Source organism: Heptranchias perlo, chromosome 7, assembly GCF_035084215.1.
Source record: "Heptranchias perlo isolate sHepPer1 chromosome 7, sHepPer1.hap1, whole genome shotgun sequence".
Classification (NCBI taxonomy): Eukaryota; Metazoa; Chordata; class Chondrichthyes; order Hexanchiformes; family Hexanchidae; genus Heptranchias; species Heptranchias perlo.
Genome location: NC_090331.1, coordinates 36,535,646 through 36,552,651, shown reverse-complemented (window position 1 = coordinate 36,552,651; position 17,006 = coordinate 36,535,646). Strand labels below are relative to the sequence as shown.

The following is a 17,006-nucleotide window of genomic DNA, read 5'->3' as shown; positions in this document are numbered from 1 at the left end:
GGACCACGACTACTGGCTGTTCACCCTCCCCCTCCAGAATGCCATGTAGCCGCTCCGTGACATCCTTGACCCTAGCACCAGGGAGGCAACATGTCATCTGTTCATGTCGTCCACTCCATTGGTATCTGATCTGTATCATGCCTGAACTGCCATGTTACCTAAGCTGTGAATTTTTGTTTATTTAATACATCTATAATTCTGAGCTACCCTGCTGTAAATAACGCTAAAGCAGCTCAAACCCTTGTCTTGATGGAGACTAAACAAGGTCTATCAGAGTTGATTAACAATGAATGCAAATGAGAAAGGGAGAGTTATAAGGCTAGTTTGGTCTTCTTAAGTAGTCCCATGCATCTGTTAGTTGCTGCTTTTCCACTGCAGACATGTTCCCAGCTGACATTAATGTTGTTCCTGATTATTTAACAGGGTAAGTTCAAATGGGCCACAGTCGAATATGCCAATTTATCCTTTCTTTCCTTGATTCAGCACAGAGCTTTATCTAGTACCTTATTGTGAACAAAATAAGCTGACTAAACTTATCCAAATCAGAGTGGGGGGGAATTGCTCTTGGGTGGTAGCACAAAATCAGCAATAGCGAATCAGCTGCTGGTTTAACACCCCCCACTTGATTTTTTTTTCCATTGACTTTCTTAGTTATATCCTCCATTTTCTTTACAGCGTGGGTGCTGGTGATGTGGATGGATCTGTAAACATTGGCGGGGGGGTTTACATTTTGGGTGTAGATTCTTGGGGTTGGGGGTTTTGTACATAATGTATTGGCCTTTTTTTTCACCGAATCCCCCCCATTTTCTTGCCTTTTTCCATCTCTCTCATTTCTTTTCACCACTAGCTATTTGCATATTTGTTTGCTCTTTTTTTGATGTCTTTCCGTTGCCTCAAGATGATCTTTTATATCACCTAACAGTTTCTGATTACAGGCCATTTAATACATTAACTTCCTTTCTGTGACTGTAGTTTCTGTTTATTCTCCTCTTTTTTTTCCAACCCTACTAAAATTAAGTCAATGGAAAGACAAATTGGGTGGGGTGTATAATGGGCGGCCAATCTGCTACTGCCAATTTTCCACCTAGTGGTGAAAGTTAAAATCTATCCCATTGCTTATGTACTGTGGATGAGCACCACAATCCTAATTACAATACAGAAAAGAGTGAAAAGATGCAAACCACAGGAAAGTGGAACTCCAGAAAAAATGTTTTTGTTCCATTACATTTAGAATTCATATATCCAATCCTATTGCAAGCAAATTTATGACAATGTCTTAATATTCAAATTATTAGCCAGTTTGCTCCTTACATAGTAAGTAATGGTATAATTAATAGTAATATAAGTATTATTGTAATGAATATTATTCTTGGTACATGCAAACCTTACCACATGCAACTATTTTGTTTCTTCTGATTATTGGATCCAGCTGGATCCCATTGTAATGTCAAGTTATTTGTACCTAAACTGCAATTGAATGTGTTGTATTTTAGCTCTTTACTGACATCTTGGGGTAATATCATGTTAGAACAACCCAGTTAAGCAGAGTTGTACCTCATAGTCTATATTACATAAATAATATCTGATGATTGGCCACTATATTTTCTCATAGGGAATATTAAAATTTTATTTCACAAAAATGTTTTTCCTTCCTTAAATATACAAGTAAGGTTCAGAGTTTTGAAAATGATATTTTGCAAATTAATCTTTAATTTTAATATCTCACTTATGTAGGTGATAGAGATCTATTTCAAATGTGATTACAAAGCTCCAGGGTCACCATTGGATGTTTCCTGCTTACTAAACATTTCATTTTGTATTTTTCCTAAATACATGTGGATAAAAACACATCAAAAATGTGGAAGCAGTGAAATTGTTCTAACATTTTGCTAAATATTTTAGAAAATACTGCATCTGTTAAAGGTGTAGCGGTGGTATGTTTATTACTGGATGAACAATAAATAGTATAAGAACAATCACAAGACTCTCTGCTTGAAGGCACTTCATTGGGCTGGGAGATGGCTTCACCCCCAAGCACCTCACCCAAGTGCCTATTCTTCGAGTGAGCCTAGGCGATCAATGGTGACAAGCTATTCTACTGTGGGGTATCATGTTCCTACATAATGAGTCTTCACCCAGGCTTCTCAATAAAGTTATAATAAAAGAGTGTTTAAGAATGTTACAAAGATCAACTACAGTATTTCTGCCTGGATTTGGATGAGCAAAGGATGTAATTTTAGAGTGTGAGCCAAAATCCCTCATCTGCAATCTTATTAATGTCCAGAATCAATCTGTACTAATTTGCCACCGGACAGTTTTATTTTTCCCACAGCCTCAATGATGGCAGGCTGGATCTGTTCTCTATTTGCTGCACTTCTAAGAGAGCTGATGTCTATTGATCTTCTACATTTCCAGATGTCCATCCTTCCAAACTAACATTTTTACCAATAACTAGCAATTTATTTTTTAAATAAAGTCAGCGATGAGGCAAAAAGATAAAGCAAACCTTGTACTTCAAAGCAATCACATTGTAATTTAAATTATACAAAATTATTGTACAATGAAATGTAGTAATGATCCCTTAACTTATCCGCACCAGCTTTGCAGTCCTCAGAATGATGGTTTCAGCCTCCATTATAAAAGTCATATTATAAAAGAAAAAAATTATATTTATATAGTGCCTTATCACATGCTTAGCATGCCCTAAAGCATTTTGCAACCACTAGATTATTTTTGAATTGCAGTCACTGTTATTATGTAGGAAAATGCAGCAGTCACAGAACAAGGACCCACAAACAGCAAATGAAGGAATGACCTGATAATTTGTTTCTGGTGGAGTTAGTTGAGGGGGAATGTTGGCCAGAACAGCAGGAAAACTTGTTCTTTTTTAGAATAGTTCCATGGGATCTTTCACATTCACCTGAGCAGGGACACTGGGCCTCAGTTTAAAATCTCAACCAAAACAAACAGCATTTCCAACAATGCAGCATTCCCTTAGTATTGAAGTGTAATTTACACATTGGGTTGCAATTGTGGGAGATTCCATTCCATGAGAGAAAAAAGTTGAATTAGTAACTAGTTGATACAGTGCAGTCTTGAAACAGGTAATGCTAAGATTGAATTGGCACTTAAAAAAGATAGAAGTACCTCCTATATGTAATTCTTATTACATGTTTTATGAGAACTGCATTTCATTTTGAGCAGTGAACTGCTTTTACATCTTTCAAAACACACATTCATTATTATTTATAGTCATTTTGACACATTGTAACAGCTGTTCTCCCGCTGCCTGGCCTTTTATCTTCACATGAACACTGCAGGTAAAGTAAAAGTGTCAAATGTCAAGAGGCATAGCAGGTGTATGCAATTGACATTTAGTCTGTGATTTACGTTTGGATTGGACTGGACTAAGCAATTATCCCAATTTAGAATTTTTTAAAGAGTAGTAGAAATGCTCTTTTGAAATAATGAGCAGCAAAGTCAGTAGATGGAACATTTTGTTCTTCTCCTGTCTGTGTAGTTACATGTGCCAATTTTCCTGTAAAGGTTCTGAGGTGGATCCCTTTTACAATGTAGTTTATTCAAATTCACTTGCCAGATAATATTTTGATTGATATGTTGTAACTTGAGCTTAGCCTTTTCAGTATCAGTTTGGCAGATGCAATGACTTTTATCAAATAAACAAGGGTCTAGGCAATTTAAGGTGCCGTGCAATGTGGCTGTGGGCCTGAGTCTAAGAGGTACCTGTCACTCAAATCTGTCTGAAAAGAATTTGTATGAGTTGTATCAGTTCTTAAAGCAGGTGTTAAGTAGTGTTTTGATTGATTTTGATGGTTCTTTAGTTGCTTTTTATACAGTTCAAAACATCACAAAATACTTTTAGAAAATTATCTTTGTGAGCGCCATCAGGGAGACCATTCGGCCCATCCTGGACATTCTTTCGTAAATTGGCTCACTGGGCACATGCTCTGAGTGGTGTGGGACTGAACCATAGGGACTAGGAAAATCTCACTCTGAAGTTTGATTCCTGGTCTGTGCTCAGCTAGGTGATCTCAAAGGACAACAAAGGAGACATTACAATATGCCTTGGTATTTCCAGGCAAAGGAGGGGAAAGAAACCACTTCTGCTCACTATCCAGTAACTCTAGCCAGAATTCTATGTACATGGGCATAAATCATAGAATTTTACAGTATGGAAGGAGGCCTTTCAGACCCTTTGCACCTGTGCCTTCTCTCTGAAAAAGCTATTCACTTAGTCCCATTCTCTGTCCTTTTCTTATATTGATTTTTTTTCATGTTTTTATCCATTTCCCTTTTAAAAGCTATTATAGATTCTGCTTCCAGCACTGTTTCTGTTGGGAAGTCCATGTCCTAACAATCCTCTGTGCAAAAAAATAAATAAATTCTCCTGCCTTCCCCCTTTGTTCTTTTGGTGATGATCTTAAATTTATGCCCTCTGGTTATTGACTCACCAACCAATGGGAATAAGATTTTCCTGATTTACCTGATCAAAACCAGTCAAAATTTTGAACACGACATGAGTGAGGACAGGATTTGGAAGATGACCCCCAAAGTTTAATAGCTTACCAACAATCATTGTGCAGGCTCACATGTGAAGACTTGTCACTTGGGTGAAGTACGGAGGGCAACTATACCTTGACAACTGTGACTACCTTCAGGAGAGATGGGGTTAGGGAAGGTAGTTGAAAGGGAAATTGAGGCAGGGGGGAAAAGAAACTGCTTAGGAGAGTCAAAATGTTCAGGATGTTTTCTTTTTAAATGATGCACTGAAAGGGATATTGGGGATAATTTTCACCTTCCACCACTTGGGCAGTAAACTGGGAGTGAAAATCAGGCGGGTCCTATAGCAGGTGGGCGCTCCACTCCTCCAGTTTATTGCCCAAGTGTTGAAGGTGAAAATTACCCCTATTATGTCTTCCAACCAGTTAAACTTACCTGGCTGCTAAAGTCAGCAGGAAGGCCCCAAATAATACTTTAACATTTCAACAATTCATTACAATTGGTTATTTTTAACCCCTAATATTGACTGCAATAACTACACTGATATAGCACTCCCCATGTAAAAGGAGGTCTGACAGTGCTTTACAAGAAACACTATTAATTTTTGCCTACAATATAGCAACATCCAGTGCTTCTGGAGAAACAGGCTGTGTAAAATGGAAATTAAATGCATTCATAAATAATATCTTTTTAATTTTCTTAGAGGTGAAAAATTATGAATCACCCTTTGGTTCAAAGGTTCGTGAGCATCCATGTGTTGAAAGTATGAGGGACATTGTACTACGGGACAGAGGTCGCCCTGAAATTCCCAGCAACTGGCTGGTACATAAAGTAGGTGAAGAATGAGATAAAGTGGAGTATGAATGCTGTTAACTCTGCCAGCACAAACTTTCTTTATAAATCAAAATAATATTTGACATTTACAGGAGGAACAGCAGAATCATTCTATGCCCTTTCGAGAGTTATTGCCATTTTCTCTATATATCAAGGAAAGGGTGATGTTAAATGTATGTTGTAGAATCAGTGTACTTCTTATTAATGTAAACATTTTCATTATTGAACTAACTCACAAATTCTAGTACTTATTCAGAAAACTTGATAATCCTGTACCACTGCTCAAATATGTTAATATAATTTTCCATGAAAATCAATTTTTTTTGTCACCATTACTGCTAGGCTTTTGAAGTCTAGGATCTTCTGAAGAGTAAAATCATTGACTGATTGCCACTTGTATATTTGATTGTCAGATATTACTCAGTTTAAGAGCACTTTTTAATGGTGCACTGCATACTGGAGGCCAGTTTTTGGAGCTGCTCTGGTTCACAAAGTGCAAAATGTACCTTGAGTAGACTGATCTAACACATGTAAGGGGACCACTCACAGGATCCAGAAACAGGGCAAGGGAAATACAGATTAGACTGAGATTGAGATACATATTGAATGGGTGATTACTCTGGTGTCTGTGGTAGCACTCTCACCTCTGAGTCAGAAGGCTGTGGGTTTAAATCCCACTCCAGAGACTTGAGCATTTGGGCCCAGAAATTCGACTGTATTTTAACCACTAATCAGCCTCCTTAGCTTCCAATATGGCGGGCAGGAAGCGCACATTCATTACGACCTGGAAGTGCATTGCCTGCCATATTGGAAAGGCAAAAACATATGCACCCAGAGCCCACGTGTTATTTATATTTGTTTGAAATAGTTCCCTGCAGAGAAAGGAGACTAAAAAGGTTGGTCTCCTTGCGACTGTAAAACATAAATAAGAATTAGTATATCCACGAGAGGTAGAGGTTTCTTTAGATACTATTCAGAATACGTACTCCCTCACACATTTTCCCCCTTCTTTAAGGCAATCTTACTTTTTAACTGTTAGGATCAGGGGGACATGACATTTGTGAGCAGGTTCCTACATTTACCTTGTTAAAACCGAAACCCTTAATTGAAACAGCAGAATCACTCACCTACATTTTCATGATTTCACCATCAAGATAAGTGAGCTAGTTATGGGAAACTGGCTCATGGACTTCACTCTACTAGAATCTGAACCATCGAAGTCTTAACTATAGAATTGCTAAATGCAAAAGTGCCTTTAAAATAGGCTGTTACATGATAATTATTTGGGGTATTTCAGTAAAACATACAAGCAAAACATGTCATAGACTGAGCAATTAATTAAATTAATAATTAATGTCAGTTGACCCATTATTATAGTATGATCTATGATTATGGCTGACTAACATTAGAGTATTTGTGTTAATGGCAGTGTGATATTGGAATATTTGTGTTAATGACAGTGTGTTGTTGGAACTGATGCAAGTATAGTCCCAATTAAAATCAAGAAGTACTAACTATCGATGAATTTATGACTATTAATGTTCTTATACTGTGGCAACCACCATTTTTTTTTATTGTTCCTTGTACAGGGGATGCATTTCCTGTGTGATACTATCATAGAGTGTTGGGACCATGATCCTGAGGCACGTCTTACAGCACATTGTGTGGCTGAAAGGGTCAATATGATGGTACAAATGAACTGTGAAGATTTCCTTAATAACAACACAGACAGTGAAGCAAGCAAGGAAGGAGATGCTGAACCCTCAGATCTTGGAAGCCCTGTTGAACATAAAAATATCGAACTAGTCACAGACGTGTGAACAAATTCAAGCACCTAGAGAAGCATAAATTTTGGCCTCTTTGTACATGAAAAATTACATATGACTGAATACCAAAAATAAAAAGAGGATGTCAGATGAACAAAGCTGCATTGATATGGTGCATTATTAATAATTTTATCTGGCGAGGACATCATGGACTCCTGATCTAAGCACAATTCCAGTCAGTGCGTAGAACTCCAAATTACCAAATTGATAATATTATACAGAATTTCTGATTCAGTTACACTACTTAAATGTGTTATGCACCAAACATTTCCTATCTGGATTATGAAAATGATTCTGATACAGCAAAATGTCCTCAATTAATTTGTTTTACATTGCTGAAGATAATTAATGTGCCAGTCCAGCGTAGCAATCTTCTTTTACACACGACAGGTACCCTGTAAAAGGTAAAATTGTACTTTGTATAATAAAAGGTTTCAATTTAGATATAGTTGCAGTAACAGTGATTAAATGGAATGATGCATAAATATTATAAGTGGCTCCTTTAGAAGTAATAAATATTTACTGAAAGTAATTTTCCAAGCATGAAATGCATTGGTAAACTGGTTACACACTTGTTGGGTTTTATTTGTATCACAATTTATAATGGATTTAGATCTTTAATTTGCAAGCACTAAAATGAAATGTTGAACTCGACGCTTGTACATGGCAGGGTTAATATTAAAGAAAATTGGGCGGGGTGTAAAACGGGCGGCCGATTCACTATCACTCATTTTGCGCCCCCACCCACGACCAATTTCACTCCCAATGTTCTTAATTACCAGGTATCAATAATGAGAAAACTTCCAAAACCTGTTGTTGGCAGTCTTGTAGAAAATCTTGGTGATGAGAGCTTTCGAAAAGAGTTAGTTTGTTACTGAGCTGTAAGCTTAACGCATATCGATATGAAGTTAAGACATTAGAACAACTTTATACAAAACTGGAAGCAGAAAGTTGTATTTTTCTGATTAAATAATAATTTAAATTTGTTTATAGAATATTTTACCTTGCTAATCCTGACCTTTTGGTACTAAATTTTCCACTGAAGAGTAATACACTTTACTTGTTACTAGTATTTTGTGAAAATAATGGTACTTTACATTGTGTCAAATCCATACTTGTCTGTTCATATTTACATGAATTCTACAGTGTTGAAATTCAGATCATACAGGTCGTTAGTGTCCACATTCACATATAATAAAAACTTCAGAGTTATTTTTCATTATTTTGTCAATTTAGAGATAAATATATCCCAAACCAACAATTATTCAAAGCTTCCATTCAGTCTGATTTATTTGAAAGTGTTTATTTTTTGTTTTAAGGATTTTTTTCTGGTTTTCTCCCTTCCTACCCTGAAGGTACCCACTCTTGCTGAGTAGCCATCCATTATCTCACCCAAACGGTGATTTTTTCATGTGTATGAGTCTAAATAGCGTATGCTGTCAGGCTATTCCACCATGGAGACCATCATAGCTGGGGCTCAGCCTGTCCTTACTCACTGACCATACACACAAACTTCCCCGCAGGCCACTGGACAGCAATCAGGAGTGGGAACCTTGATGACTTTTCCCCTCCCAAGTCCAGGGACTGTGGCGCTGATATTTACGGGTGGGTGGGTGGGTGGGTGGGGAGGGAGTGAGCCTGTCAGCAGCCCGGAAACCCGAAAATACCGGGATGGTGGAGGTCTTGCCAAATTTGATGCAGGACCTCATTAGAATTTTTTTACTCTGTTTCCTGCCCGACAGCCGGCCAGATTGAAGACTGGCCAGCGCCGGGCGGGAAAGCCAGCGACACAAGGCAGCAGGCGGGGACCGCTGGGGACAGTCCCTGGCAATTGAGAAGATCAGGGGTTGGTGGGGGGTTCAGAGTGCAGCAGCGAGGAAGGAGGGAGGGAGGGATCGATCGTAGGGGAGGGAGAAATCGTGGGGGGTTTTGGGGGGAGAGATCGTGGGGTGAGGGAGAAGATTGCGAGGGCAGGGGAAGATACGGGGGGGTCTGAAGATTGCTGGGGCATTCGGCCGATCATTGCGGCAGAAGGTTTGCTTGCTGGGGGGAGCCCTCCTGCACCCCCTAGCCCACAAGTATTGCTGGAAAAGCACTTACCTGCTGGATCTGGCAGCTCCCACCTCCCTTCAGCTGACGAGTTTCCCGAGACCGAGAAAATTCGGCCCACAGCCGTTAAACTCAAATGGCTGCCAAAATCTGAGGAATGAAGCCTCAATAAAATGTTATAATCACTGACCCGCCTCTCCAGAACTGGTTACTCGGACGCCCCCAAACTCACTGGAACTAGGCGCATTCGCGGCGGGTTGGGGTCGGGTTTCACATTTTTACCAATTTAACCCCTCCCCGACCCTCTCCCACCTGTTATAGGGGGGTAAAATTCCCTCCAGTGAGACTAATTGCAGCCCCTCAACTGCTGCCCAAGCTGAGACCAGTTAACACAAAGGAAGGAAAATGTTTGTCAAACTTTCACATGCTTTGAGATCAGTGCAGCACATAATTTTAAAAAGGGTGAATTTTATGAATATACAGAAATGAGCAATAGCCACCAGCAGTGCATATCAGGACATTGCAAATTCTCTCCCACATTAAAACAGATGGTAAATTATGGGGAGCACTCCCATGATTTCTCTATATATGCCCCATAATTTCCCTATATTCTCTCCCAGTGGGAGAGATACTATGTCAGGAGCATGCATTCATAAAATTTATCCTATAATCTATACAAATTGCCAATTTTATTTTAATAAATAAGCCTTACCGTAACTTCAGCTAAAATATGCCAGTGATTAAAAGTTTTATTTAATTTATAATAGGTTCCTGGGAGAGTCACAATGACATAAGCAGTTTATGATCAATATAGCTAAAAGCTGAGATTGGTTAAAAGCTTTTGGGCCCTCTCCAACTACATCCCATACTGACTCAATTGATAACTGCACTGTGTTGTGTATTACCAAGCTATACAAACCAGGAAGGTATCAGGTTCAATCCATAGTTTGTGCTTAATTCATGTCAGTTGTGTTGACCCTGGGGATGCCCCAGGATCCCTCAACTGGAGGGAAGGGGTAAATTAGCCAGAGTTCCTTCCTTGACCAATGATGTGTGATACCTGGTTACTTCTCTTGATCACTGAAAATTGGCTCAGTTATGATGTTTGCCCACTGGAATAAATAGTCTGCCAACAATAGCCACTTAATTGAGGTACTGGAGGATTGCTGGTGTCTGCAGAACCACACCTCAGCATGGGTCATGGCTTTCAGAAGAAAAAGGAAAAAAATAATGGGCTGTCCCTCCATTTAAGTTGTTTTTGAATTTGCTTGTCTTGTTCAAACTTTAAGCGTCTCATAGTTGTTCTTGAACTGTAATTTTCTATCACAAAAAAGACTAAAGTGTTTTAAAAAAATGTTCTTCCAAGTAAGTACCATCTGTTATGGAGATCTTTAGGTTTCCACAGTAAAGCTCAGCTTCAGGAACATGCAGTTTGTACGCTCATGCTGTTCTCCACTTTTCACCCTTGAGTTCTGGATGTGTGTGATTTGTAGGAGCTTAGGGAGCAAAGGACAGAAGTCAGCGGTGGGCGTACATGGATTGCACATTCCTCAACTTAGTGCCTCATACAGCAATCTGAATATCTTCAGAACAGATGGTCCTTGGAAGGAAACAAAATTTGAATAAGTTGATTTCAACGCCCACCTACACATCAAAAAATAATTACAGGGTAACAGTAGAGCACTGCCGGGTTCAGTTTTAAATGATACTTTACCCTCATAGTAAGAGTTATGTAGCTGACGGTGGTGGAATTGGTTGTTCACGTGACTGATAGAAGGATGCTAGAGTCCAGGAGAGGAGTTCTAAAGCATGGCATTAAATGACAGCTAAAAAGGTTATTACACAGATAACAACAGCGACCTAATACTCCTACAAAAGCAACACAACTAAGGGTGAAACCAGAGTGATTTTTTGCCTTGGGCTACATACAACACTTGAAGCATGATGACAAAGATTTTGTAATATAATTTTGATCTTTCTTTGAATTTAATGGTGTCAGTGTGTTGCTTTGCTGTGCTTTTGTAATGTGCATATATGCCCCCCACCCCCAACTCCTCATGAAAGGCATGACAGATAATAGATTTATTCCCAGGCCTATGTGACACTGATTTGCTGCTGGAAAATATACAAGGATCCGAAGTGCCTATCATTTTTTTTCTACGGGAAGATTTAGTGCTTTCCTGTGCAAAAGTCCCCTGGGCCATCCCACTGATGAGCCAGCTGAGACCAGAGGAATCATAGGTGCAAGCCTGTGCCTAATGCCCCTTGGCATTGTGTTGACAGTCCACCCAACTCTGTTGTGTTTAGATTTATCTGCCAGCATGTTCTTCACTGTACTTCTTTTAATGGTATAAAGTTACTTAGTGGAACCATGCCAAGTTTGAAGTTATTTTTCAATACTTGTTTGAGGCAATATCTTCCTTGCACATGATTCACTATTCAACTGTAGGTTTTTTTAATATTTTGCTTAATTAAGTTCTTAAAGCACTAGCTGGTACCAAAAGCAAATAAGGTGGGATTGCATCACATGGCAGTTACTAGGATTCTACAATATCTTTTTGGCAATGGTTACTATGGTTTCAGTATAGTATATATATTGCATTATAAATGTAATTATGGATGGCTAAGGAATGAGTGATAAGCTTATAATTTAGTTAAATGGTCTGACCACTACAGCATGGATGAGAAGCTTAAATAGTTTATATACATTATCTGAATCCTGAGATTAAACTTCAGGATTTGTTCAATCTGTACTGGCTCTTATTTTTATATTTACTGTGGAGTCAATAAAATGGAAACAAAACTAATAATGATTAAAAGCAGTGTTCAAATGACTGAGGCTGTGAGGGATTAGTATATCATTACTAAACTACTGTTATGTGATTCACTGGAGAGTATAAAGGTTATTTAGACCATAGTATTGTATCGTGGTGTTTATCTGTTGATGTTTTACTAGCCTGTAACACAATTAAAGGATTCAAATTAAATTGTAAACCCTAAGAATCAAGCTTGTATGCCTTGCTATCATCTGAATTCTAAGATTTATGTTACTCCATCTGTTTTATATTCTACAATGATGTAATGGAAAGCCAAAGCCAACTGTTTCTTTGAACTATATGTGGACTATTCCATTGTGAAATTCACATCACATGAGTTTTACTGGCTTTACAATCACACATATGTGATAGAAATGGAAAGTTTTTAAGCGTATTGGTGGGATATTCATGATTGTGTGTGTGCATATATATTATTTTAATTACTGTTTATATTTTAATGCAATAAATACATTTTAGCATGTTGTCTACATTATACATTAAAAGACAAGTTTAGTTCTTATTAATGCTTTGATGAAGACCAATTAATATTGTTGAACCATGAAAACGGGAGAAAAATTAGTTTGGAACTTGTTTATCAGGTTCCTTATGCTTCCTGAAATGCATTATGCATATTCAGTCACGTACGACTCAGAAACATTCAGAAGGTCAGTCAGTATCGGCAGCTGATTGGGAGAATTTCCAAGGAAATTCCTGGTGATTATGTTTTAGAGATACAACACATTTAGGAAGAACCCATACCTATGTTATTGTATGTCATTCATATTTTTGATATTTAAATATGAGTAAAGGACGTACATCATTTATTACTGAGGGAGAACAAAATGCAAACTTGTCAACTTTTGTGAGACACTTCAGAAAGGGAACAACCCCTTAGAGCTCAAATATCTTCTCATTTTACCATTGCATTTTTGGTTTTATACATAAATTAAATGATGGCTCTTTTGTCAAAACACAATTTCATCACGGCAGCATTTGTGCTTAAGAGCGCTCCTGCTGTGGGTGAAAATTAATTATATAGCTTCCAAAAGCTGACACTCCCAAAACTACATATCTAGCCAGATTTCTGATGGGAGTACATAATGCGCTGGAACATGCTTTTAAAATCTAGAGACTCCCTTGCTTGTATGTAATCGGCAATGTACGACTGAGTACATCAGCTATTACTGTGTTTTGTAAAATACAAACTGCGTTGTTCCTCTAGTTTCTGGTATATACTACAGCTGCAAGCAAAGTTCAGTAATTTGAGGCTAATCAGAGCCTGCAACTTTAACTTCTAAACAATTGTTCAATGGTGGAAACCACAAGATAATGTGATTTTGCTTTTTGAACCTATGTATATTTTATACTTGAAATTTATCTCTTATTTAACCTACCTGCTTTGGATAATAATGCAAAACTTGGTGAAAAACTTTGTAAATGTTTGTTCCAAAACAACTTCAAATCAAACAAACCACAGGTACTAAGCCATTTATGTTTTCATATTTGTAAACTTTGAATAATTTCACAAAACAAAATAAAGTTGAATTTGCATTAAGTCACATTAGTTTAATGATCTGTTTTAAATTTCTATTGGTAGACAGATCAGTGAAAAGAAGCAACGTGACTGAATTAGGAGTGAGGGACAACCGCCAGCCTCACCTCCCCCGACAAAGTGTTTCACAGAGGCATCAGCAAAAAAAAAATGGACACTGAGCCAAAGAAGGAGATATTTAAAGGTGACCAAAAGCTTGGTCAAAGAGGTAGATTCTAAGGAGGGTCTTAAAGCAGGAGAGGGAAGTGGAGAGGTGGAGGGGTTTAGGGAGGGAGTTTCAGAGTGAGGGCTGAAGGCAATGCCGCCAATGGTGGGGTGAAGGTAAGTGGGATTCACAAGAGACCGGAATCATAGGAACAGAGAGTTTGTGGGGCGGGGGGGGGGAAGGAAGGTTGGAGGTTACAGAGATGGGAAGGGACAATGCCATGAAGGGATACATGAGGATGAGAATTTTAAATTGGAGGACTAGGAGCCAACGTAAGTCTGAGAGGACAGAGGTAATGGGTGACTGGGACTTGGTGCGGGATAGAATACAAGGAGCAGAGTTTTCGGAGTGTGGAGAATGGGAGACCGGCCAGGAGAGCATTGGAGTAATGAAGTCTGGAGGTGACAAAGACATGTATGAGTGTTTCAGCAGCAGATGGGCTGAGATAGGGATGAAAGTAGGTGATTTTTGTGATGGAGAGGCTCTAAAGTTAAAGGCTCAGCTTGGGATCAGAGGTCGTTGAGGTTGAGCAGTCTGGTTCAACCTGAGACATTGGCTGCAGAGGAGGATGGAAACCGTTGAAAGGGTACAGAGTTTGTGGCAGGTGCTGAAGATGATGGCTTCAGTGTTTCCAATGCTTATTAGGAGGAGATTGAGGCTCATCCAAGATTGGATATCAGCTTGTCTGACATCACAGAGACAGTAGAAGGGTGAAGACAGGTGTTGGAGAAGTGGAGTTGGGTGTTGTCAGAATAAATGTGGAAGCTGACCCTGTCTGCAAATTATATATCCAAGGGGTAGCCATCCCATTCGCTTTTAAATAAACGTCTAACCTGCCTCAATAGCCACTGTGGTGAAACATCCTGTGGTCTAATAGCCCCGAGTTCAAGAGCCTTTCTTGTCCCTTGTTTTTTTCAGTGGGAAATCTCGGTAAGGTCCTCTGATTTCACTCGCCCATTTACTGGCTTGTGCTTCATGGTGCCACTCCCACTCATCAGGTTGCTCTCCCTCTCTAACCCCCCGCTCGGGCCCCAATTCCCCCCATTCTCCAGTCTCCCTCTCTTCCCCCAAGTCCCCATTTTGCAGTTTCTCTGACCCCCCCCATTCTCCAACCCCCATTCCCCCTCGACTCCAGAGCCCACCAGTTCAACATAGTTTGCTACACAAGGTATAAGAATTCTGTGTGAAAACAGGAACATTATTTTAATGAGAGACTTCAATTAATCCAATGTAAATTGAGAAAACCAAAGTGGTTTAGAGTCAGAGTTGGTAAACGTAATGAATGACTGATTTATGACTCAGTGCCTAAGGGAAGCCACGAGAGGCACTGATCATCTTGACCTGTTATTCGTAAATGACCCAGATAATGTAAAAGGAATGGAAGTCATTGCGCCCATGGGCACAGTGACAGCACAATGATCAAGTTTAACAAGAACCAGGATCCAATTATACCACAAAACAGAAGCCAGGTTTATAACTTTAAAAAGGCTAAATCAAAGAGATGGGTGAAGAATTGAGACAAAAGTGGAGAAGGATGTTTGTCAACATTTCAGTAGAAGACAAATACAGCACCTTTAAAAGAATAATGCTGGATAAGCAGGCCAAGTATACACCGAAGTTCAAAATAAACAAGGGCGATCCTAAATTACAAGCTGTGGGGATTCAGGGCAAAACCTGGGTATGGATAAGAAACTTGAAGGGTAGAAAACAATAGGAACTGGTTAGAGGGGTCATTGTCAGTGTGAGGGAGGGGAAGTACTGAGTGGTGTCCCCCTAAGCTCTATGTAATTTTGGGTATTTATCCCAAATGCATTAAAAATTAAAAGTGAAATAAAGAGAAGAAATTAAATCTACAAAGCCTGTAGAGAGAAAGGGGATGAATATAGGATCATGCAGAACTAGAGTGATCAGAGCAATTAAAAAAAAATCTAGATAAAAGCATATCTGCAGAGGCAAAATATAGCAGTTAAAAAATTCTTTTGAGTACTACAATGGGCTTGAAACTGATAATAAATACAAGATAGGAAACATTCTGAATGATTACCTCCTCAAAGTATTCATGAGGGAAGACGTGAACAATGCCCTTCCTCAAAAAAGAGCCACAGCATAATTCAGGACTTTAATATAAAGAAGATTATGAAAGGGTTTGATAGGGTAGACATAGAGATGTTTCCACTTGCGGAGGAGTCCAGAACCAGGGGCCATAAATATAAGATAGTCACTAATAAATCCAATAGGAAATTCAGGAGAAACTTCGTTACCCAGAGAGTGTTTAAAATGTGGAACTCATTACCACAAAGAGTAGTTGAGGCGACTAGCATAGATGCATTTAAGGGGAAGCTAGATAAACACGAGGGAGAATGAAATAGAAGGATATGTTGATAGGGTTAGATGAAGATGGGTGAGAGGACGCTCGTGTGGAGCATAAACACCGGCATGGACCTGTTGGGCTGAATGGTCTGTTTCTGTGCTGTACATTCTATGTAAGATTGAAGAACTGTACAAGCTGAAAGGACTTTAAATAAATACCAAGGGTTAGATAGTATTTATTCCAGAGTGTTGGGATTAACAAGGAGATTTGCAAGGCACTAGCAATCATTATAAAGGACTCACGGACACTGGGGTAATACCAGTGTATTGAAAACATTAAAAAAAGGTGACAAAACAGTCAAAGATAATTATTTTACAGGCTCCTGGTCTGTAGTTAAGTCAATGATCAGGAGTAAACTTGAGGATAATCTGAACGACAACCTTGTAAACAGTAAGGCTTTGGACAGGGAAAGATCCTCCTTGATTTCCTTGAGGAACTGACAACCCACTTGACTGTGGTAAACCCTACAATGTTGTATGCTTAGACTTCCAAAAGGCATTTGATAAAGTTCCACACAAAAGATTACTAATTAAGCTCAAAGCTGTGGGGATTCAGGGCAAAACCTGGGTATGGATAAGAAACTTGAAGGGTAGAAAACAATAGGAACTGGTTAGAGGGGTCATTGTCAGTGTGAGGGAGGGGAAGTACTGAGTGGTGTCCCCCTAAGCTCTCTGTTGTGACCATTACTATTTCTAATTTACGTTAATGACTTGAATACTGACACTCAATGCAAATTAGTTAAATTTGTAGATGCCACCAAACAGCATAGCCAAAACAATAGAATACAAGTTGGAGGAAGTCTCCAGGCTCTAGGCAGACCCCACCTTGAGCA

The 17,006-nt window shown here is 39.0% G+C and overlaps 1 protein-coding gene across 1 annotated transcript in view; it reads left to right on the top strand.

Moving 5' to 3' along the window:
• Positions 1-8,126, top strand: part of tgfbr2l (transforming growth factor beta receptor-like) — a 47,067-nt gene extending 38,941 nt beyond the window's left edge. The window contains exons 6-7 of the mRNA XM_067986771.1: positions 5,225-5,352; positions 6,945-8,126. Of these exons, the coding sequence (XP_067842872.1) occupies positions 5,225-5,352; positions 6,945-7,175 (359 nt within the window). The 3' untranslated portion in view covers positions 7,176-8,126. The remainder of the gene's footprint in view (positions 1-5,224; positions 5,353-6,944) is intronic.
• Positions 8,127-17,006: the final 8,880 nt, after the last annotated feature.